The 25,791-nt window shown below is 44.2% G+C and overlaps 1 protein-coding gene across 1 annotated transcript in view; it reads left to right on the top strand.

Annotated features, from left to right (window-relative positions):
- cops8 (COP9 signalosome subunit 8) overlaps positions 1–22,158 on the top strand; it is a 33,327-nt gene extending 11,169 nt beyond the window's left edge. Inside the window, exons 3-7 of the mRNA XM_033023636.1 lie at positions 7,126–7,174; positions 12,604–12,736; positions 18,728–18,835; positions 20,623–20,685; positions 21,662–22,158. Of these exons, the coding sequence (XP_032879527.1) occupies positions 7,126–7,174; positions 12,604–12,736; positions 18,728–18,835; positions 20,623–20,685; positions 21,662–21,741 (433 nt within the window). The 3' untranslated portion in view covers positions 21,742–22,158. The remainder of the gene's footprint in view (positions 1–7,125; positions 7,175–12,603; positions 12,737–18,727; positions 18,836–20,622; positions 20,686–21,661) is intronic.
- The last annotated feature ends 3,633 nt before the right edge of the window (positions 22,159–25,791 follow it).

Here is a 25,791-nt window from a genome sequence, read left to right as displayed (position 1 = left end):
TCTTTGGCTTATTGTGAGTGTTAAACTTTGTTCTGATATCCCAAGTATTATTAATTTTAAGTCTGGAATCAATTTAGTATTAACAACCAGAAATTATTCCAAAAATATCAGTCCAGAAATTTTTAATTTTTGTACAATTTGCAAAAGTATGTGTTAAATTGGCCTCTAGATGCAGACATTTATCACAAATAGGAGAAATATGTGGGAAGATTCTATTTAGTTTTATTTTGGAGTAATGTAATCTGTATAAGACTAAATTGTATTAAAGCATGTCTGGCAAGTTGGAGAAATGTGACACGCTAACATTAGGGGAAACTCTGAAAATTGCCAGTTCATTTGAAGCCGTAGAGACCCAGTTTCAGACCATGAGATTGGATGGAGGAAGCCACGTTAACAAGATGTTCTACTGGCAGTTGCAAGGGACATGGATGTGGTGAGGGTCATTCCAAAGCTGGAGATGACTGTGTGTTAGATGTGGGAATTTTTGACATTTTGCCAAGGAATTATGCTGCCAAGGGCCAAACATGCAGAAAGTATGTGTGGGGGGAAGACCATTTTGCAAAGAAGTGTCGAGTCCCAGGCAAACCAAAGAGAGATGATGGAAAAACACATAGATTTGGAGGAAGAGGGCAGAGAGGTGGATACTATCAAAATTTACGGCAAGTTGATGAATGTTTGAGTGACGAGACACGGATGGATGCAGGATTTGCTTTTGCTATCAACAATAAGCACACAAAGGTGGCTGTGAGAATTGAATAGACATGATGGTAGACTCGGGAAGTGATAGCAACGTTATTGATAGAGCACTGTGGGAAGATTTAAAATGGGCTAGGATAACATGCACTTCGAGGAAGTGTGACAAAATTGTATCCTTCTACACCATCAAAACCACTCCAGACGGTTGGAAGTTTCAAGGCAGAGGTGCAAGCAGGTGATAGGCACACTTTGGCTGAATTTGTAGTTATCGAGGAGAAAGCAGAGCCACTCATGAGTAGAGAGACTGCTCGAGCATTGGGTGTGCTACACATTGGGATAAATATGAACTCACTGAAGTCATATGCGGACATAAAGGAGAAGTTCAAGCCACTATTTGAAAGCATTGGGAAATTGCATAGAGCCAAGTCAACCTCAAGATAGACCCAAATGTTAAGCCTGTAGAACAAACAGTGCGAATAACTCAATTTGTATTAAGAGAAAAGCTTGAGGTTAAGATCTAAGAGCTCATTGAACAGGATATCATCGAACCTGTTGAAAAATCAACCCCATGGGTCAGTCCAGTTGCAGTACTACCAAAACCAAGCGGAGAGATAAGGCTTTGCGTGGACATAAGACGAGTAAGTAAAACAATAATACGAGAGAGACACAACATACCTACAGTTGATGAGGTCCTACAAGAGCTACCTCCAAGCAAAGTATTTTCAAAGCTAGACCTAAAGTGGGTTTATCATCAGAGTTGGACCTCGAGTCAAGGAAAATAACTACTTCTGTCGCACATTGTGGACTATATCGACCCAAGAGTTTTTTGTTTGGAGTCAATGCCGCACCAGAGATTTATCAATATGAAATTCACAAGGTAATTCAAGGGATTCCTGGAACTGCAAACATCTCAGATGATATCATTATTCATGGTTCCTCACATGAGGAACATGATGAGAGACTCAGCTCGATTGACGGCTGCTGGATTGAGAGTGAATATGGACAAATGTTTGCTTGGTGTTTCAGAATTGGTGTTTATGGGCCACAAGGTGATCAGTAATGGCATCAATCCAGCTGAGGGCAAGATTCAAGCTGTGAAAGAAGGTCGAGAACTAAGAGATGCAACTGAAGTGAGGCGTTTTCTTGGTTTGGTGAATTTCTGTGGAAGATTTATTCCAAACCCAGCTACTGAGGCGGAGCCAAGGAGGAAGTTGACAAGGAAGAATGTGCGCTTTGTGTTTGGTCCAGAACAAAGAACTACATTTCAGATGTTGATGGGTGCCTATACATTGGGATCCAAAGGCGCCAACCCAAGTTATTGCAGATGCAAGTCCAATGGGACTAGGACCTGTACTTGTACAGAAGCATGCGCGACAATCGAGAGTCATAGCGTATGTAAGCAGGTCATTGACGGAAGTAGAAAGATACTCCCAGACAGAAAAGGAGGCTTTGGCCTTAGTGTGCGCATGTGAACTCTTTCATGCCTATCTATGGCATCGAGTGTGAGTTTTGGATAGACCACAAACCGCTGGAGACAATCTACATCCCTAGATCCAAACCGTGTGCCTGGATTGAAAGATGAATGTTTAGACTCCAACAGGAGAAATACAGAGTGATCCACGTTACTGGGAAGAACAGTATAGCTGACTCATTATCCAGATTGCTGGAGGTAGACAAGCTGCAAATGTCTACACTGGCGAGAAAAGCAAAATAATATGTAAGATTTGTCTCCGTACACTATACGCCAAGAGCAATGAGAACTAGGGAAGTAGAAGAAGGGTCGGACAATGATCAGGTGCTACAAGATGTTAGAGAGCGGATCTAAAGAGGTGACTGGGAGGAATGTCCACACGGGACATAAGCAGCTATCAGAGATGAACTATGCTCAATTGGAAGGTGTTTTCTACGAGGAAACAGGATCGTAGTGCCAACAAAGCTGAGGTCAATGTTGGTTCACGACGGATGTTTAGAAGTCGTTGGAACTAAACAAAATCTTCTTACAAAAGTATGGTGGGCAGGGATGGACAAAGATGTGGAACAACGCATGAGGTTATGCCATAGATGTCAGATGGCAAGCAGAACCAATCCACCTGAGCCAATACGAAGCACATTGTTACCCACAGGACCATGGGAAGATGTTGCGGTAGATTTTCTAGACCCACTTCCAACAGGAGAGCCAATACTAGTTGTGTTTGATTACTACAGCAGATATTACGAGTATGCGATAATGAAGTCGGAAAACACTATCAGTTTTGATGGAAATCTTTGCAAGACATGGTCTACCAGTGACATTATATTCAGGCAATGGGTCTCAGTTCATTTCTCCGAGGTTTACTGACTACATGAAGAACACAGGTGTGTACCATCACAAAGTTACACCAAAGTGTTCACAAGCTAATGGAGAAGTGAAACTCCAGAACCAATCTCTAAAGAAGATGAGAACTGCCTAAGCAGAAGGCAAAGATTGGAAGGAGAAGCCCACCTAAGCTAGTAACCCCTAATCCAGGCATCATTCTGGTAAACCTCCTCGACACCCTTTCCAAAGACTTTGCACCCTTCCCTTAATGGGGCAACCAGGACTGCATGCAATACTCCAACAAATGCAACCTAACCAATGTTCAATAGAGCTGCTTCCTGACTTTTATACTCAATGCCCCAACCTATGAAACCAAGCATATCTTATGCCTTCTTTACCATTCTATCTTTCAGGGAATTATAGTCGGACCCCAAGATCTCTCTGTATCAATGCTGTTAAAGGTCTTGCCTGTAATTGTACATTTGACCTCCCAAAGTGCAACACCTCACTATCTTTGATTAAGCTCCACCTGTCATTTCTCTGCCCATTTCTATAGCTGATCTATATCCCGCTGTGTACTTTGACGCCCTCGATCAGCGACCCCATAAATCCTGGTGCTATGTGAAAACTTGCTATCCAACCTGTCTACGTTTACGTCCAACTAACAACAGAGGTCCCAGCATAGATCCCTGTGGAATTCCACTGGTCACAGTCCTCCAGCACATACGTCGCCCACAACCCTGTGACTTCTTTCAGTCAGCCAGTTCTGAATCCATACGATCCACTCACTGTTAATCCTCTGCATCATAATCTTCTGGATCAGCCTATCATGAGCAACTTTATCAAATGTCTTAGTATAATCTATGCAGACAACTTTCACTGCCCTACCCACATCGATCACTTTCGTCACCACTTCAGGTTAGTAAGATATGACCTGCCATGCACAAACCCATGCTGACTGTCCCCAATTAACCCATTTCCTTCCAAATGGGAATAAATCCTATCCCAAAGAGTCCTGTCCAATAGTTTCAGTATCATGGACGTGAGATGCACCAACCTATAATTCCTTGGATTCTCTCGACTTCCCTTCTTAAATAAAGGAACAATAGCTACACTCCAGGCCTCTGGAATCATGCCTCGGGCAAGATAAGATGCAAAGATCTTTGTCAAACTCCGGTAATCTCCTTTCTTGCACCTCTCAATAATTTTGGATCCACCTTAATGACCTCATACTACAAGATGGCACCCAACCCAGGCGACTATTTACGTGCTAGTCAGATCTACAATCACATATTACTATCACTCCACGCTTTTAAATCCCTACTACAACAACATTTCTTACTTTACCTGTACACTGTGAATGGCTCGATTGTAATCATGTATTGTCATTCCACTGACTGGTTAGCACGCAACAAAAGCTTTTCACTGTACCTCGGTAAACTAAAGTAAACACAACTGTTCTTCACACTGATCTTGCTGTCCTCCTTCGTGGAAACAGTTGCAAAGTACCTCGCTAGCATCCTCAGACTCCAAGCTCAAATTCAGTCCATTATCCTTCAGCGGTCCTACTTTTTCCGTGGTTTGTTATTTATGTCGGTGTGAAATGCTTTGAGATTTTCTTTAATCCAACTAGCAAAAGCTATTGCTCGGCCCCTTTTTGGTCCTTCCAATTGCCCGCTTCAGTCTGCCTTTCTCTACATTCCTCAATATTCCCTGTCTTGATTCCAACATCCAGAACCAGGGGCCACAGTTTAAGAATAAGGGGTAAGCCATTTAGAACGGAGACGAGGAAACGCTTTTTCTCACAGAGAGTTGTGAGTGTGTGGAATTCTCTGCCTCAGAGGGTTGATGCTTTCAAGAGCTGGATAGGGCTCTTAAAGATAGGGGATATGGGGAAAAGGCAGGAACGGGGTACTGATTGGGGATGATCAGCCATGATCACATTGAATGGCGGTGTGCTGGCTCGAAGGGCCGAATGGCCTGCTCCTGCACCTATTGTCTAAACATAGAAAATAGGTGCAGGAGTAGGCCATTTGGCCCTTCGACTTCAGGAATCAGTCTGGTGAACCTTCTCTGCACTCCCTCTAGGGCAATAATGTCCTTCCTCAGATTTGGAGACCAAAACTGTACGCAATACTCCAGGCGTGGTCTCACCAAGACCCTGTACAACTGCAGTAGAACCTCCCTGCTCCTATACACCAGTCATTGAAAGTAGGCATGCAGGTGCAGCAGGCAGTGAAGAAAGCGAATGGTATGTTAGCTTTCATAGCAAAAGGATTTGAGTATAGGAGCAGGGAGGTTCTACTGCAGTTGTACAGGGTCTTGGTGAGACCACACCTGGAGTATTGCGTACAGTTTTGGTCTCCAAATCTGAGGAAGGACATTATTGCCCTAGAGGGAGTGCAGAGAAGGTTCACCAGACTGATTCCTGGGATATCAGGACTGTCTTATGAAGAAAGACTGGATAGACTTGGTTTATACTCTCTAGAATTTAGGAGATTGAGAGGGGATCTTATAGAAACTTATAAAATTCTTAAGGGGTTGGACAGGCTAGATGCAGGAAGATTGCTCCCGATGTTGGGGAAGTCCAGGACAAGGGGTCACAGCTTAAGGATAAGGGGGAAATCCTTTAAAACCGAGATGAGAAGAACTTTTTTCACACAGAGAGTGGTGAATCTCTGGAACTCTCTGCCACAGAGGGTAGTCGAGGCCAGTTCATTGGCTATATTTAAGAGGAAGTTAGATGTGGCCCTGTGGCTAAGGGGATCAGAGGGTATGGAGAGAAGGCAGGTACGGGATACTGAGTTGGATGATCAGCCATGATCATATTGAATGGCGGTGCAGGCTCGAAGGGCCGAATGGCCTACTCCTGCACCTAATTTCTATGTTTCTATACTCAAATCCTTTTGCTATGAATGCTAACATACCATTAGTTTTCTTCACTGCCTGCTGCACCTGCATGCCTACTTTCAATGACTGGTGTACCATGACACCCAGGTCTCGTTGCATCTACCCTTTTCCTAATCGGCCACCATTCAGATAATAGTCTACTTTCCTGTTTTTGCCACCAAAGTGTCTATTGTCTATATTGATCATTGCATGCACTTCCTTGGGTTGAGACAATGAAATTCACCTAAATGCCAGTGAAACTAATACAATGACTAAGGTGGGGGAGGGACAGAGTGAGAGGCGATGCAATGGTTACTTGAAGTTAGAGAAATCAAGATGCTCACGAGAAATCTGAGGTGCTATTCCTCTAATTTGCATGTGGCCTCACTCTGGCAATGGAAGAGGCCCAGGACAGAAAGGTCAGTGTGGGAAGGGGAATTAAAGTGTTTGGCAACCAAGAGATCATGTCGGCCCAGGCGGACTGAGAAGGAGTTCAGCGAAGCAATCGGCCGGTCTGTCCTTAGTCTCGCCGATGCTAAGAGTCCACACCTGGAGCAATAGATACAGTCGAAGTTGGAGGAGGTGCAAGTGAATCTCTGCCTAATCTGAAAGGACTGTTGGGCATCCCTGGAAGAATCGAGGGAGGAGCTCTAGGGACAGGTGTTGCATCTCCTGAAGGTACCTGGGAGGAGGTGGTTTGGGTGGGAAGGGATGAGTTAACCAGGGAGTTGCGGAGGGAACGATCTCTGCAGAAGGTAGAAAGGGGTGGAGATGAGAAGATTTGACTAATGGTGGGATCCAAATATTTCCAACGGTGAAGTGGATGTTCATGCCGAATGATCGTTCCACCAGTCATGAGAATGGAATTCTTTCAGCCTGTCTTTATCTTGCCCAAGTACCAACCTGTTCATTGGTCCCGGGTCTACAGCACCTCTTCATTCCTCCTGATTGTATGTCTACTGGTGGAGGTTGACTATCAGACTCACAGTAAATCTCCATTGTATGAGGCTGTTCAACTATTTTCAATCCTGGAGTTTTCATAAATAAAAGGCCAATGCTTCCTGACCTGCCCCATATGAACGGTCGCCTTGATTACAACAGATTTTGTCCTCTATCACCAAAGTCTGTTATAATGAAGTCTGTCAAACGCGGGTTTACTGTACTGCTGTGTATTTTGTGCTTTAGTCGTTTGAAAGGTACAAATGATGCATCAAAAAACATGCTGTTTCTGTTCATTATTCCAGGAATACAGCAAGATATCTCTGGAAGAGAATACCCCAAGCCATCAAAACTGTGAGCACACTAGCATTTCTTTCTGCACTGCTGTTAGTCCAAAAAATAGATTGCATGTGTAGGATACCTTTAGTGTGTAATGAGGCATTTAATTAGCACACAGTTAAACAAAACTTTAGACTGAGCAACCTTACAATATACAAAAAACTTCATAGTCAAAATTGGTTCATATTATTAGTTTAAACAAAGGAAATCATGGCTTGATTCAAGGACTGTGACATAATCTGGCTGTTAACATACGAGATATGACGGTAAACATGCGATGGCAATAATTTAAAGAATTAATGCAGAGCTTACACTAAAGATCCCAAAACCCAACAGTAAAAGTGATCCAGCAATGTCTGAAGAATGGTACTGACTCAAAACATCTCTTTGACCTGCTAAGTTACCCCAGCACTATTTTGTAAACCAGCATCTGCAGTTCCTCGAGTCAGTAACAAATGCTGGCTTAAAGGGCCGAATGGCCTACTATTGTCTATAGTCTATTGACTGAGATTTAAGAAATTATATTGTGGAATGTGGATATGGAACCGAAAGATTAAATACTTTATTTCCTGGAGGAAACATAAATCCTGGAAGGGGTAGTGAACAAGTTTGAGAGTGATCGGGAAGCTGAAATAATAGTGATAATAAATGTATTGGAAAAATGATCAAGATTGAAAGCTGATGACATGCATCTCAATGTTTTGAAAGATTTGGCCATGGAAGTAGCTGATGCACTGGCTTTCACTGTCCAAAGTTCACCGTGGAAGGTCCCCATAAATTGAAGATGTCAAATGTAACCCACTATTTAATAACGGAGGGACTGAGAAAATAGAAGACTGCTATCAAGTTGGCCATGTACGAGTCGTAGTACTAAACCTCAAATCTGATAATAAAGAAATGGCGGTAGGGCACGTAGAAAATAATAATAGGATCCACAGAATTAACAGATGAGTGGAATCTAGGAAATCTAGGTTATCTACGTAGGCAAAGGAAATTATTACTTAACTAATGTTGCAGTGCAGAGGGATATGGATGGCCTGGTGGATGAAATGGGTTAGCATGCAAGTGCAGCAAGTTATGAGGAAGACTATATGATTGTTGGCCTTTGGTGCAAGCAGTGTGGGGTGTAAAAGTTTTAAAGCTATTTTGCATGTCACTGTCACAAGTAGACCTGGAATACTGCAAACAGTTTTGGTTTCCATAGTTCAGTAAAGGAGATTCTGCATTAAGGGCGATCCAATGCAATGAATGCAACCAATTCTTTTATTTTTTATTTAAAAAAAATATATTTTTATTAGAATCAAACATATGGTAGTTACATATTATAGTAAAAAAACTTTTCATATACATCAATCATACATTATTAAAATTTTCAATTGTCGATTAATTCTGCTTCTAGTGTTTTTTTATGTATGAATGCAACCAATTCTGAGGGAGTTTCCTCAATTGGTTGCTCCTTTTAGAAGGAGTATTTAGAATAGGCGGCCCCCATTTTAAGACTGAAATGAGGAGCTGCTTTTTTTTCCATTGGAAAATTATCCCAATGAACTGTTGAGGCTGAGATTTGCAGACAGTTGAACCACAAAGGTACAAGTAGATGATGAGAAGGTAGTCACAAAATGGTGGAGTAACTCAGCTGGGACAGGCAGCATCTCTGGAGAGAAGGAATGGGTGACGTTTCGAGTTGAGACCCTTCACCAGACTGAGAGTCCACCGAAGGTAGTTACAAAATGGTGGAGTAACTCAGCTGGGACAGGCAGCATCTCTGGAGAGAAGGAATGGGCGAGGTTTCGGGTCGAGACCCTTCTTCAAGTAGTGTTGTGATGAAGATTGGATCAGCCAGAATACTGAATGTTGGAGCAAGCTCGTGAGGGCAGTCAGTCACCTTAATTTCTGTTTCTCTTTGCTATATTATATTTTTTGAGGTTGGACCAAGCAGAATAGATAAGTAGGATTATGGTATTTAAACTTTGAAAACTCCTTTGATAAGATACCCTACGAGGTTATTAGGCAAATTAGAGCATGTGGAATGGGACAAATATACTGGCAAGTATTGAGGATTGGTTAATGGAAAATAGAATGTAGGCATCAATGGGTTATGGTTGAGATGGGAGTCTGTAAAATGCTTCTGCTGATTCTCCTCTTATCCACTCAGGTTGAGACTTCCTTTAAAAAAAATAGTTTGCTATTCTTGCTATTGAGGGAGTGCAGCGTAGGTTCACAAGGTTAATTCCCGGGATGGCGGGACTGTCAAATGCTGAGAGAATGGAGCAGCTGGGCTTGTACACTCTGGAGTTTAGAAGGATGAGAGGGGATCTTATTGAAACATATAAGATTGTTAAGGGTTTGGACACGCTAGAGGCAGGAAACATGTTCCCGATGTTGGGGGAGTCCAGAACCAGGGGCCACAGTTTAAGAATAAGGGGTAAGCCATTTAGAACGGAGATGAGGAAACACTTTATCTCACAGAGAGTTGTGAGTCTGTGGAATTCTGTGAGGGTGGTGGAGGCCGGTTATCTGGATACTTTCAAGAGAGAGCTAGATTGGGCTCTTAAAGATATGGGGAGAAAGCAGGAACGGGGTACTGATTGGGGATGATCAGCCATGATCACATTGAATGGCGGTGCTGGCTCGAAGGGCCGAATGGCCTACTCCTGCACCTATTGTCTATTGTCTATTTTAACATTTTTCCAAGAATAGATATTAGACGAATCAGCTCATAGTTATGTTTTTTTTGCTTCCCAGTTTTAATGAAGAGATGTTATGCTGGCATTTTTCCAATCATCCTGTGTTTCATTAGAATCTAAAGACTTTTGGGAAGATGCTAACTATTGCTCCAAGGCTTCATTTCGACTTAATTGAGCTCTCCGGTTGTATAATCTTTAACAAACATCTGTATTGTTAAATTTCTAATTTCCTAATCTTTCCAAGGTTTAATCTCTTTGCTATTGGCGATTGTCCTTAAACTATCTAAACCATCAGTGTTGGAATTCCCTACATTAACCTGCCTGTTAATATTCTACTTTATCCTCCTTTATGATTCTTCTTAAATCCTGACATTTTGACAATATTTTCATCACTCCAAATATTTCCTTCTGCAGCCGACATCTAATTTGATGTGATATTATGTCTGTGGAACATCTTGGGATGTTAATTTCCTCTTTCAAGGAGTATCTGAATACAAAAAGTTGTTTTCATTGAAGTACTTGGCACTCATTTTAATGGACACTGGGAAATTCTTCCGAATGTACAAGTAATAAGTTAACACCAAACACACATTGCCCAACTGCAGAATTTTATCTGCAAAATGTTGATAAGATCACCAGAATATCATCTGGATTCTCCCGGGTCCTACTGCTCCCCATTTCCATCTGGGACCTCACTACTGACACCCCACTGGGTCGTGCTGTCCTTCCCCTCTATGCCAACCGTGCCACATCTCAATGCCACCCCTGCACCACTCTTAAGCCCCCCTCATCCACCCACAGCACCTCCCCCACTCCACCCTCTGCTCTCCTCCGAGCCCAGGTGTGACCACAGCCCTTACCCCTGTTTGGATTTCACCATCTGCCCCATACCTCCTACTCTCCGATGCAGAATTATCATTCTTTAGCAGTTTTCGCCACCTGCAACAGGATCCCACCACTGGCCACATCATCCCATCTCCTCCCCTTTCGGCTTTCCGCAGAGACCACTCCCTCCGTAACTCCCTGGCCAATTCGTCCCTTCCCACCCAAACCACCCCCTCCCCTGGTACTTTCCCTTGCAACCGCAGGAATGCTACTCTTGTCGCTTTACCTCCCCCTTCGACTCCATCCAAGGACCTAAGCAGTCTTTCCAGGTGAGGCAGGGGTTCACCTGCACCTCCTCCAACCTCATCTATTGCATCCGCTGCTCTAGGTGTCAACTCCTCTACATCGGTGAGACCAAGCGCAGGCTTGGCGATTGCTTCACCCAACACCTGATAGCTCAGCCCTTCAACTCCCGCTCCCATTCCGTATCCGACTTTTCTTTCCTGGGGCTCCGCCAGAGTGAGTCCCACAGCAAATTGGAGGAGCAGCACCTCATATGTTGCTTGAGTAGTTTACACCCCAGCGGTATGAACATTGACTTCTCCAATTTCAGGTAGTCCTTGCTTTCTCCCTCTTTCCCCTCCCCTTCCCAGCTCTCCCACAGCCCACTGTCTCCGCCTCTTCCTTTCTTCTTTCCCCCCCCCCCCCCCCCCACATCAGTCTGAAGAAGGGTCTCGACCCGAAACGCTCCATAGATGCTGCCTCACCCGCTGAGTTTCTCCAGCATTTTTGTTTACCTTAGCTGGGACATTGCCTTTGTGTCCCTCTGCCTATACCTCAACGTGTTCTAAGCCCGTCATAATGTTGAGCTCTTCTGTTGCCTCCCAGTAATGACCACTTCTGTCGCCAACATTCCTCCTCCTCATGGACTCCCCCTGCCTGCCCTCTGCTCTCTTTGGAGCTTTTGATTTCTGAACTATTGATGCTGGCACAACATCGACTGTCTTGATGTGTAGGAAGGAATTGCAGATGCTGGTTTAAACTGAAGATAGACACAAAATGCTGGATGTTAACAACTCAGTGGAGAGAAGGAATGGGTTGTGTTTTTGGTTGAGACACATCTTCGACTATCTTGACGTCTCCACTCCCCTTACCAATTCTAATCTCACCCCCTCTGAATGCGCAGCCCACCGCTCGCTCAGTAACAACGCCATGGTTATCAAACCCACCATCAAGGGAGGTGCTATTGTAATCTGGCAGGCTGACCTCTACCACCCTGAGGCCAGGCGCCAGCTCTCGGACTCTTCATCCCAGCTCTCGGACTCTTCATCTTGGTCATGGCCCACAGGCGAACACTAGACCATCATCTCCCAGAGTGTTCCTGATATCATCATCTGCGGCAATCTCTCCTCCACAGCCTACAACCTAATAGCTCCCCAGCCCTGCACTGCCCACTTCTATCCTCTTCCCAGAATCCACAAACCGCACTGGCCTGGCAGTTCCATTGTTTCTGGCCGCTGCTGCCCCACAGGACTCTTCTCCAAATACCTTGATTCCATCCAACTTACCAATAACCAACTTACTGGCCTTTGTCCCACCAACTAGCTATCAAAACCCCCCCTTCACTTATGTCCACCTATCACTTGCTGTACTTAGTCATGCCCCAACCTTCCATCTTCACACCCTCCACCACAATTAGTCTGAAGATTGGCCCCGCATGAAACTTCACCTGTCCATGATCTCCAGAGATGTTGCTTGACCTGCTGAGTTCTACCAGTTCTTTGTGTGTTATTTAACCACAAATATGAAGGCAGAATGAAGTGGAGTGTCGCCCACTCGGAGGCTTTGATGTTTTGTTGTGCGTTATGTAACGCAATCCTTTGGCATACCTTCCTGCACATTTTAACTGTCTCTTTCTCTCTCATCTTTTAGGCTAATCCTGAGCTCGGAGCAATATGGTCCGTGGGGCAGCGTGTCTGGCAAAGAGATTTCCCGGGAATTTACACAGTAATTAGCTCGCATCAATGGTCTGATACCATCCAGCCTATAATGGAGGAACTAAGAGGTAAGATCGTTACCAGTGTTTGTGGGGGGGGAAATAAATATTTTGGTGGCGAATCTGAAATTTGGGACAAAAATGTGCGAGTCTAGCAAACGGATTGTGGAAAAGAGATAGTTTGTCAACTGAGATTTTCCACTTATCTGAGGCTAAATTGAAAATCTAGCTCCACAGAACTCCAGCCAAAAAGGGGAGCTAGTCCTGGAAAAGAGTGTTTTATTGTCATATGTTCCAGACAGAACAATTAAGTTCTACACAACAGAATATGTAAACATTGTCATTTTAGTTTAGTTTGGAGATCCAATGGGCTTTACCGAGTAGTGTGTTTACATATCTTTTTGTGTGGCTGCAAGTAGGAATTTCCAAATGTTCTGTTTTAGGACATATGGCAATAAAACATAACTCTCGACTCTTGTGCCCCAGAAGATGGACTCTTTTTTCCTTTTTTTTAAATAGGTGCAGGAGGAAGCTCTTCGGCCCTTCGAGCCAGCACCGCCATTCATTGTGATCATGGCTGATCGTCCCCAATCAATAACCCGTGCCTGCCTTCTCCCCATATCCCTTGATTCCACAAGCCCCTAGAGCTCGATCTAACTCTCTCTTAAATCCATCCAGTAATTTGGCCTCCGCTGCCCTCTGTGGCGGGAAATTCCACAAATTCACAACTCTCCGAGTGAAAACGTTTGATCTAACCTCAGTGTTAAATGGCTTCCCCTTTATTCTAAGTGTGGCTCCTGGTTCTAGTCTATCCATTAGTCATTAACTATCCCTTTACTCTCTTTCCCTTTAACTCTGTCCTTGACTATCCCATTTGACACCCCACCCGTGTAGCAGTGGCAAACCTGCCTGCCAGAATGCTGGTCCCCCACCTGCAGTCCCCCCTTACTCCAAAACAGACCCCAGTGGTCTAAGAATCCAAATCCCTGCACCAGTTCCTCAGCCACACATTCAGGTCCTGTTTCTCCCTGTTCCTGCTTTCGCCAGCACGAGGAACAGGAAGCAAACTGGAGATAACCACCCCGAAGGTCCTGCTTTTCAGCATTTTTCCGAGCTCTCTAAAGTCACTACCACTTCCGGATGTTCACCTCCACCTTTGAAGATTTTCTGCACTCTGTCCGTGACATCCTGGATTCTGGCACCAGGGAGGCAGCACATCATCCTCGAATCCCGTCTGTTGCTGCAGAAACCCCTGTCCGTACCTGTAAACACGAGCCAAAGTCATTGTATGATTTAAACACATCTTTAATGAGTACTGAGCAGCACTTAGGACAACAGGTTATCAATGCATCCTGGCTGCTCGAACTGAGGTGCTGGGAATGGGGCGTTAGTATAATGTGTTATGGAGGGGTGGAGTTAGTGGTGCTGGTTTGTGTATGATTGGCTCACATGCACCATCAATCTACATCCTTTCCCCTTGGGATTAAGTGTGGAAAGGGCACCCATGCCTTGGAGTTAAACATACTCGCCATATCTGTCTGGTGATCTGCTAACACGGCCCGAGCGCGTGCGGACCCAACCCTCCCCTCCCTCTCATGAAAGATGGGACGGAGATCCAGGAGGCGAGAATGACGCGGGAGAGGCTTGCGGGGACCGAAAAGGGAGACATGCGGTGGGTGAGACCCCGTGGTTAGTGGAGACCGAGGACGAGGAGAGGTGCAAGGTATGCTGGGACGGGTAGGAGACATCGCAGAAGGCGTCTGGAACTGGAGCGGCAGAGCATTGGACCACCGCTCCCTCACAGTCCACCATGTAGGATCGTGGCTCATCAGTCGGGCTGACAACAGTACCCAGACGGGAATGTCCAGTCGAAGTTTGTAGACGGACGACCTGGCCCGGCTGTAGAGGCTCGAGTTGTCTACTGGAGCTGTCATATGATCGTTTCTGGATGTTCTCCCTCTCTTGGAGACGTCTCTGGATAGTGGCGAGGGACCAGCTGGTGTTGTGCGGTGGGGACCGGAGACCTCATCAATCTGGACATCAGGCGTTGTGCCGTCCCTGGCAATGTTTCTGAGGTTCAGGAGATCGAGGTAGACGTCCGACTTTGAAATGCGTGCTCCCTCCAGCAAGTGCTTGGCACTTCTGACAGCGCGTTCAACGAGTCCATTACTCTGTGGATACTCGGGACTGCTCGTGACGTGCTGGAAGTTCCATCGGTCTGCGAAAAGCTGGAACATGTGGCTGGTGAACTGCCGACCATTGTCGGTTCTCAGCCAAACAGGAATGCCATAGGCGGAGAAGTGTCTCTTCAGCTTCTTGATGACCATCTCAGACGTGAGGGAGGTCAGTTCGTCACGTTCAAACCAGTTAGAAAAGGAATCGACCAGAACGAGGTAGTGCTTTCCGCACCATTCGAAAATGTCTGCATCCAGCGACGTCCAGGTGGTGGTTGTTGCAGAAGGGGCTGCCGCTGCTGATGAGGCGCAAGGCTGTTGCAAGTGGCACAGGAGGCTATGCGGTCCCGGATGTACGTGGCCATCCCCGGCCAATAGAACAGATCACGAGCGCGTGCCAGTGTGGAGTCGGCCCCTGGGTGACCGCTATGTGCTTCTTTGAAGTATTCATCTCGCAGCGATGAAGGTATCACCACCTTGTGACCCTTAACCACAACACCATCCTGTACCACCAGTTCATCACGTACCAGGAAGTATGGCTGTACCTCTGTACCTCTGTGTCGGATCGTTTGTCAGGCCAGCCTGTTTTGATGATGGAGGAGAGGGTTTGAAGCGTATCGTCAGTGGCAGCGTGCGCGGCCAGGGTACGCAGTTGCTTACTGGGGACGAGGTCGACACCGAGGACCATTCTGGTCTCCGATTGGAGGCGTGGGTTCGGAGACCCCACCATGTTAACACGAGCCAAAGTCATTGTGTGATTTAAACACATCTTTAATGAGCACTGAGCAACACTTAGGACAACAGGTTATCAATACATCCTGGCGGCTCGAACTGAGGTGCTGGGAATGGGGCGTTAGTATAAGTGTTATGGAGGGGTGGAGTTAGTGGTGCTGGCTTGTGTATGATTGGCTCACATGCACCATCAATCTACAGTACCTCTCACAATGTAGTCTCCAACACCAATGTCAAAGCTTTATGATAGCAGAGAGGCTTTCGGGTCTCTGGCTGAGGGTCCTGAAGTTCCAGGTCCCAGATTTCACTTTGTGTGCTGGAATTGTCTGTATGCTGCTTCTATGGGTGCAGATTTGCTTTTGCGCACCAGATGCGATGGACCTGACAGTGACATCTTGATCTGATCGCTGGAGACATAATTGATGAAGGGCAATCACACCCTGCATGTGATTTAATGCCCACATTCTGGTGGCTACAGATGTAGTGCGTGTACATTCTTGAGCTTCACCATATGAGCCCTTAGAGTCGTGGAGTGTGAAAACAGGCCCTTCAGCCCAACTTGCCCCATCTACACTAATCCCACCTAGCCCATATCCCTTTAAGTCTATCCTACCCATGTTTCTGTCTAAATGTTTCTTAAACTTTGTGATAGTACCTGCCTCAAGTACCTCTTCTGGCAACTCGTTCTGTACAACTGCCACCCTTTGTGTAATAAAACAAGTTGCCCCTCAGGTTCCCATTAAATCTCCCCACCCCCCACCTTAAACTTGTGTCTTCTGATTCTCTATTCCCCTATTATGCATAAATAAATATATGCATTTACCCCATCTAATCATCTTGTACACCTCTATAAGACCACCCCTGATGATACCCTCTCATCCAGGCAGCATTCTGATAAACCTCTTCTGAACCCTCTACAAGTCCTCCACATCCCTCCTGTAATGCAATACTCTAGATGTGGCCTAAATAAAGTCCTATAAAGCTGCAACCTGACCTTCTGACTCTTATACTCAATGGATAGAGACAAAATGCTGGAGTAGCTCATTGGGACAGGCAGTCAATACTCAATACCCTGACTCTTACACTGAATACCAATGAAGGCAAGCGTATACCATGGTATTCTTTGCCACTCTATCTACTTGTGTTGGCACTTTCAGAAAGCTATGAAATTGGACTTCAAGATTCCCCTCTTCATCAATGCTGTCATACGAATTGACATTAACTTGAATTGACATTCCCCTTGCATTCGACCCGAGTCCAACACTTTGCACTTGTTCAGATCAAACTTCATCTGCTACGTCTCCACCCATATCTGTAGCTGATCTGCATCAAGTTGCGTACTTTGACAACTGTCCTCGCTGTTTATCTAACGGCTTAGTGGAATCCCTGGAGACAACATCCACAGCTTTGCCCTTGTGGATTAATTCCTAATGAAACTCAAGGCAGGTTTAGCTTAGTTTAGAGATACAGTGCGGAAACAGGCCCTTTGGCCCGCTGAGCCTGCGCCGACCAGCGATCCCAGCACAGAAACACTATCTGAAGCACAATTTACAATTTTGCCAAGCCAATTAACCTACACACCTGTACGTCTTTGGTGTGTGGGAGGAAACCGGAGCTCCCGGAGAAAACCCACGCAGGTCACGGGGAGAGCATACAAACGGATGGAACCTGGGTCTTTGGCACTGTAAGGCAGCAACTCTTCTGCTGTGGCACCATGCCCCCCTGCCGGTTTGTAAGACATGACCTGCTGTGGACCAAGTCTGGCTGACTGTCCCGACTTAGAGTCCTAAGCATTGAAACGTGCCTATTCACCCACATCATCCACGCATCAACGCACACTGCTCGCATTTGCCCATATTGGGCCTATATCCCTTTCAAGCTTTCCTATCCAAGTACCTGTCTAAGTGCCCTTTAAATGTTGTTGTTATAACTACCTATATACTATATTCTATATACCCTTCACCCTTTGAGTTAAATGGATGCCCCTCAGGTTCCTATTATAGCTTTCCCCTCTCACCGAAGCCTATCCCCTCCAGTTCTTGCTTCCTCTACCCTGTGTAAAAGTCTTTGTGCATTCACCTCATCTATTCCCCACATGCTTTTATCCACCTCTATAAGATCACCCCCTAGCCTCTTGTGCTTCAAGGAATAAAGACCTAGTTTACCTAATCTCTTCCTTTGCCTCGGGTCCTTGAGTCCTGGCCACATCCTTGTAAAACATCTCTACCCTCTTCAGCTTAAAGACGTCCTTCCTATAGCAAGGTGACCAAAAGTGAACATAATACTCCAAATGTGGCCTTGCCAACATTTTGTTCAACTGTAACATAATACCGCAACTGCTATGCTCAATACCCTGACTGATGGTCCAATATATCAAGTGCTGACTTTGTAATCGCCAGAGCTATAGGGAGAGGTTGGGCAGGCAAGGATTTTATTCCTTGGAGTTCAAGAAGCTGAGGGGTGAGCTTATAGAGAGGCGTAGAAGATCATGAGGAGAATAGACAACTTAGATGCACAGTCTCTTACCCAGAGGAGGGAAATCAAGAACACACGACATAGGTTTAAGGTGAGAGGAGAGTGATTCAATGGGAACATGAGGGGCAACATTTTCCCACAGAGGATGGTGGGGATATAGAACGAACTGCCAGAGGGGTAGTAGCAGGTACTATAACAACATTTAAAAGACATTTTGACAGCTACTTGATTAGGAAAAGTTCAGAGCGATAAGAGCGGCACGGTGGCGCAGCGGTAGAGTTGCTGCCTTACAGTGCAAGAGACCCGGATTCGATCCTGACTACGGGTGCTGTCTATACGGAGTTTGTAAGTTCTCCCCGTGAACCTATGGGTTTTCTCCGGTACTCCCACACTCCAAAGACGTACAGGTTTGTAGGTTAATTGCCATTGGTTAAATTGTCCCTAGTGTTGGATAGTGTTAATGTACAGGGTAATCACTGGTTGGCACGGACTTGGTGGGGCGATGGGCCTGTTTCTGCGCAAAGGAGTAAAGTACAGGCAGGCAGGTGGGAAAAGTGTAGATGGGGCATTTTAGTCAGCATGCGCAAGTTGGGCCGAAGCGCCTGCTTCTGTGCTGTACGAGTCAACAAAACACCATGATTAACAGTCTTGTGATTGTTTTATTGATTTTGTTTTGAAGATGCTACAAGACGACGCGCCTTTGGCCTTGTTGCTCAAGCCTACACCTCTATTAGTGCCGATGATCTTGCAGCCTTTGTTGGGCTTCCGGTAGAAGATGCTGTCAAAGGTAGGATTTCTGATGAACTCCAAGACATGACCAGACGTAGCTATGCAATCAACATGTAATACAATTATTATTTAGCCAATACTCCACAAACTGCTTCATCAGTCCATGCTCGTATCCCAAACAATGCATGAATGACTTAACATTTAAGTGTTTATGTATTTAAAAAAAAATGTATTTCAAGATATTTACATTGTTTAATACTAAAAGTGGAATGAATTTTGATGGTGATCAAGAATCAGTTTCCATCCAGCCCTTCCATTTTGGATGCCGGATGATTAAAACAATCGCAGACCAAATCATTATGTCGGAAGGAACTGCAGATGCTGGTTTACACTGAAGATAAACACAAAGTGCTGGAGTAACTCAGCGTGACTGGCAGCATGTCTGGAGAGAAGGAATTGGGTGACGCTTCTACCCATTCCTTTTCTGCAGAGATGCTGCCTGTCGGGCTGAGTTACTCCAGCACTTTGTGTCTATCTACTGAAGAAATCATTTTTGAATAATCATTTGAGAAGATCGTAGTCTAATGTTCTGAACAGGAATTTTCAAAAGTATTTGAAGAACCAGTCATTTAAAAATTTTAGCAAATATGAATCCCATGAAATTTGAGGGGGAATTACTTTATACAGGTTTTGTATAAAATTGACAATAAGAAAATCATCTTTAATTTTCAGATTCGAGTGAATCACTCTCTAAAGAAAAAATGAGAAGGGACGACATAAGATAGATAGGTCCATTTAAAAATGGGTATGATAATAGATGTAGAAGGTCGTTTACAAATGTTTAAAGGCGCCCGTTTTCTTAACGCAGGGAGAGACAGGTGGAATTAGCTTAGATTAGCATCGAGGTGGTGTGAAGAGCCGGTTCCTGTGTTGGAGTGTTTTGTGTGAGGAATCTCTGGGTTTAGGAGGAGAGCATGAATTGTTGGCTGGGTCTCGGTTGAGCTATCATGCCAGGTATCCTACCTTAGGAAGTATATTGAGGCCTTGGGGTGGGTGCAGAGGAGGTTTCTGAGAATGGTATTGAGATGAGAGACTTGGTCACGTCAGGAAACGATAAAGGCTGCCAGATTTAGCCCCCCTAAAAAGCAAGGAAATTCATGGGGAACATTCAATCTGATCCATACAAATTCACGAGGACACAAGATTGAGGCGGCATCTGGATAAATAAACAATCCTGGCTGAACAGAATGGCTCAAGTTGTATCTGTGGGTAGATAGGAATGCTGGGCATTTCAAGTTGAAGAGGGAAGATGATATGAAGAGGAGAGTGGAGAGGGGAGTCGAGGTTCCCCCTGCCCCTCCTCCCTTTCGCTCCTGCCCCCCCACCACTCCCTGACAACCTGCACGCTTTTGGGATGTGGGAAGAGACTAAAATGGAGGAAATCCATGTGATCACAGGGAGAATGTTCAAAACTCCCCACTAGAGGGCAGGATTAGCCCGATAATGAGGTGCGATGGAGCAGCTGTATTTACTGTGCCACCGTCTTGCTTTGCAAATTGGAACTTTATAGACTAACCATACATGCATTAACAAGGTTCTTTAGGCATAGGTAAAAAATAGTGATGTATAACGACATACCTATAAAATTCTGCATTAATCTTCATATATTTTACATTAACCTCCACAGGTAGTTAAATATCGTGTGAAATAATCGGAAATTAAATGATTTGAGTTGTATTAAGAACTATAAGATCTCTTTCTGGGCCTTGCTTCCGCTTTTATGTTTCTGTTTTTGAAGTGGTATTTTTCCAACTTTCCAATCTAGTTTCTCTTTATTGATTTCAGCCGTATTGGAACAAGGGTGGCAGGCTGATCCTTCCACACGAATGGTTGTACCCAAAAGAAATGGTAGGTGTTGATTTTTGCTCTTCTCGATGGACGATTCAGTATTGGAATTTTAGTTTTTTTAATTTTGGAGATTCAGCACGGAAAAACAGGCCCTTCGGCCCACTGAGTCCGCACCGACCAGCGATCCCCGCACATTAACGCTACACTGTACACACACTAGGGACAATTTTACATTTTATACCAAGCCAATTAACCTACAAACATGTGCGCCTTTGGAGTGTGTGGGAGGAAACCGAAGATCTCGGAGAAAACACACGCAGGGCACGGGGCGAACATACAAACTCCGTACGGACAAGCACCCGTAGTTAGGATCGAACCTGGGTCTCTGGCGTTGTAAGGCAGCGGCTCGACCGTTGTGCCACCATGTCGCCTTGAATGGATATTTTAGTGGGAAAAAATCCTTTCCCCATTTATCTTTCAGAAAATAGAAACATGCAATTTATATTATTTTACTAAAGTGTTGACAGAAATAGCCTGGTTTAGTTTTTAACATTTGATCTTATGTCTGTGCTTAATTACATTTTTTTTAAATGTGTTTTGTTTGACTTGCTTCCTGGAGTCATATTTCATTGGTAGGTTGCAAAGCAATTCAATGAAGCAAGCACCTTCTCAAGTTTACTAGCTAACTGCTATATGACTTTTAAATACAGCTTTCCCTTGGTATTTTAATGCTTTATTGATGGATTTTCCTTCAGCATATAAATGGTTACCCTTCAGCAAATGTTTTTCAGATGGAATTTGTTTTATGATTGCAAGGAAGTTTTTTTTTTAATCTTGTAAAGCAAAAAACAATCGTGTGTCATAAGATGTGCTTCTTCTGTTGATCATTTTTTTCCTGTTTGTCCTGATCATTTGCTACTCCTTGTGCTTGGGTTGTTTGAGTTGAGCTACCATTAAAATGCATTTGAGCCCTGACATTATGCAGTATTTGCTCAAATATTTAAAGTGCTTTTTTTGCCTTTTTTAATTTTAACAGAACCTCCTCCAGTACCACAGATTCCTAATGAACAACAGTTGGCCAGACTAACTGACTACGTGGCCTTCCTTGAGAACTGACAAATTACCCTCAACAAAGGAGAGAAAACCCAGCCATTTCAGTTTGTTACTTTTGAGTGTGACACAGATGAGCAGAAATCTCCAGCAGACTTTAACTTAATCCCGAATGTTCTTGTAAATATCATTAAATGTCATTAAATAAAAAGTTGTCCCGGCAATATCTAGTCTTCTCCACAAAGTTAAGATTTTTATTCTTGGAATCCTACTGACGGGACCTTTAGAAATGTCCACCCACAATATGGATTCTGCAGCTTCCTCCTCTGCTTTCAGTTGATCCCAATGAATTGGAGTGTTTATTCGTAAGAAAACAAAGGTCAGCGGAACGCATTTCGTGCCAGATCCGCAGCTCTGGAGAAACCAGGGCTTATTTTCATTATGTGCATGATTAATAAGCTATAATAAAACTAAACGAGAGTATTTTTCCTCAAGTTGTTAGTCGCTGAGTTCCAGAGCAACTTGTGGATCTATGAATAGCAGGCCACGAGTTTGAGTTCATTTAGAAAGGCTTTGGTTTATATTGTACGCGGATTAGCAATGGGTTTAATGTGCTTAAGAAATGCTCAAATCATTATGAGAGAAAGGTTTGTTTAACAGAAAAAAAGAGTTCTCAACCTATTGAGTGGTTTTTCAGTCTTGTTCTATTAACTGGAGACTCAACTGAAAGAAGTGCAGTCAATTAACTGGTGACTCACTGCAGCCAGGCTGCATGCCCATTCCATTGATGTTGATGTAGATGACTAAAGGCCACCATGTCCATTCCGTTCTCTATTACTTCAAGTAGGTGAGCAGGTCTACCGACAAGGCAAATTTCCATTACAGATTTAACCATTTTCACATTTGTGTTTATCCCCACTTTTCAGTTTTTTCCTTAACATCAGTATAACATACAAGAGTCTGAAGAAGGGTCTCCACCCGAAAACCTCACCCATTCATGCACTACAGAGATGCTGCCTGTCCTGCCGAGTTACTCCAGCATTTTGTGTCTATCTTCGGTGTTCCTTCCTACACATCAGTACTGCATTAAGAAAACCACAAATGCTGGCGTAGCTCAGTGGGACTGGCAGCATCTCTGGAGAGAAGGAATGGGTGATGTTTTTGGCCGAGACCCTTCTTCAGACTGAGAGGAGAGAGGGAGCCACAGAGATAAGGTGGGGTAAGGTGTGAAAATGAGACATCAAAGGAAATGCAGCTCAAGCAAAATGTAGAATAGATTATTGTCAGCTAGAGAAAGTGACAATGAAGCATACAGAGATAAAATGTAATCCGGGACAGTCAGTAATACATTACAACGTTGCCTCATAATTCTGTCCTTTTCTGTCCATAAGTCATTGTTTGCTTATGTGTGAATAAGTATTTGAATGAAATCAGCCGTCACTGTTTCAACTTCGAGAGGCTAGATCCTCATGCCTAGATACCTGAAGTGAAACAGTAGCCCTATGAGGTAAGTATCCTCTTGCTAAAGTGAAGGGATTAAAGCTGTACATGTACTGCTTGTGTGGCTTCCCAAAAGCAACATGTAATGAATGAATGAATGAATATTGTCACATGTGACAAGTCACAATGAAATTCTTTGCTTGCATGCCCACGGTATGCAAATAATCGCCACATAAGGCCGCTGACTAAGTTACAAAGTCTCGGCAGTATCCACGCGGGCCCTGTCAGCTGCAGACTCCCATCAGCTGCTGGGCCTCCAACCTCCTTGCAATAATGACTAATAGTAATATTGTGGTGGACAACTTGGAGCTTCCTTAATGTGGCCTGCTGACTTTTAATTTCTGTTTTAAACAATACCTCTTCATATTTGTAACCACCTGGACCTTGCACCTTCATGTTCTCACTAATCGTACGTACGTTGCTAAAGAGGGAATATCTGAATGGTGGGGAGTAATTTTCAACCCATCTAAATACATAGTTCAGTGATTTGATGATAGACACAAAATGCTAGAGCAACTCGGGCAGCATCTCGAGAGCAGGAATGGGTGACGTTTCGCATCGAGACCCCAAAGATGCTCTGGCCCGCTGAGTTACTCAAGCATTTTGTGTCTATCTCCGATTTAAACCAACACCTGCAGTTCTTTCCCACTACACATGCAGTAATTTGATGTATCCTTGACTTGCACTGTTCAAAGTAAACTACCATTTGGTTTCTGGCACTGAAGCACAAGCATTTTGTAATTTTCTGGAACAGGTTACGTTTGAGCTCCAGGCATCAAAGTCAAAGAAAGGCATAACCAAATTTTAGGAGAGATGTAGAGGAATTTAACCGTTTTAAACAGTGGTTTTGATGTTGGAGTGTAGAGAAAGCATTCCCCTTCACGTACTTGAACTGGCATATGTGATGCTGTGGTGGGACTTGTGATCGTAGGTTGATATTCCCCTTTCAATGTAAACAATTACATCAGCTTAAAATAATGGATTACAGCAATTTGGTTTGGACATCCTTCCAGCACGGTGCCATTTAGCCAGCTGTTTGAGCTATCCAATCTGAGTAAGTTCTTCCACAAAAGCTCTTTTTTTTCCCCCCTCTCATGTTTTTCCCTTTAGGCAGTTATCCAGTTATCATTTGACTTGTGCCACCTGTTGAGATCGTGGCTTTCTGAACACAATATTTCACTGTGGTGAGGTAGATTTTTTCAAAAGTTAGATTTAGCTCTTAGGCCTAACGGAATCAAGGGATATGGGAAGAAAGCAGGAATGGGGGTATTAATTTTAGATGATCAGCCATGATCATATTGAATGGTGGTGCTGGCTTGAAGGGCTGAATGGCCTGCTCCTGCACCTATTTTTCTATGTTTTTAGATTATTCCGTTTGCTCGTCACTGATTATTAAGCTTTCTGCCCCCAATAGTAGCTCGTTATTAAACGCATTGTTTTTGACGATCTCTGTTCAATTTTCTCTTAACCCTTTTCCCTTTGGGGATGATAACCCCAGCTATTTCACACTCTCCAGAAGCTAAAATCTTTAGTCGCACACATTATATATGTCACATTTTGTGCTAACTCTTGCACTCTACATGACTTTGGCATCCTGAAGCCTTAAGGGCCAGTCTCACTTGGGCGACCTAATCCGCGAGTTTACACGCGACTCATACTCGCAGCATTGTCGACACAAGGTCGTAGGAGGTCTTCGTAAATCTCCTTCATTCTCGAGAGTGGTCTCCGCATACTCGAGGCCTCAGCTAGGTCGCGGCGGTTTTTTCAATATGTTAAAAAAGGTCGCCATGGAAAAAATCGATACTTTTTTTACTTGTAGATTTAGTCGTAGTGGATCGGCATGTTATTCGTAGGTAATCGAGGGTAGTCAAAGGTAGGCGTAGATAGTCTTCATCACAGTCGAAGGGAGGTCGAAGGAGATCGACTTCACTGTCCACAATTCGGTGTCCAATTTTCCCGAAGTTAGTCATAGCTAGTCTTCAACATAGTCGAAGGAGGTCTTCAACATGTTATTTATTCAAACTCTTCTGAACTAGCTAATTAGGTCGCCCAAGTGGGACAGCCCCTTCATACCCATTCAGCACAAGCTGAGGCCTATTAAATGTTTTATAAAAGCAAATGGAGGGGACGGGGGAACAAGATACACAGCCCCTATCCAGGCGAAGATGCTGCCTGACCTGCTGAGCATTTCCAGCATGTTGCTTTACTTTTCCAGCAACTTCAGTTTTTTTAATTCTAATAAGGAAAACGTTTCAATTTAAGACAAGAATTCCATGTTCTTTTTAAATGGATTGTGAACACAGACAAGGAGCTATTTCTGTTCTTACACCCCTTTTAAAACTTCAATTTTAAAACTGTTTTTAAAACTCGTCTATTAATTTAGTTATAGAATATAGAACAGTTAGGCACAGGAACGGGCCCCTCAGCCCGCAGTATTTGTGCCGAACATGATGCCAAGTTAAACTGATCTCATCTGCGTGCAAGTGATCCATATCCCTCTATTCCCCGCACTTCCATGTGCCTATCCAAACGCCTCTTAAATGTCACTATGGTATCTGCCTCCACCATCACCCCTGGCAGTGCATTCTAGGACCCCACCACCGCTATCTGGAAAGA

The sequence above is a fragment of the Amblyraja radiata genome, chromosome 7 (genome assembly GCF_010909765.2).
Source record: "Amblyraja radiata isolate CabotCenter1 chromosome 7, sAmbRad1.1.pri, whole genome shotgun sequence".
NCBI classification, from domain to species: Eukaryota; Metazoa; Chordata; class Chondrichthyes; order Rajiformes; family Rajidae; genus Amblyraja; species Amblyraja radiata.
The sequence above is the reverse complement of the archived record's forward strand: the minus strand, read 5'-3'. Positions and strand labels throughout refer to the sequence as shown.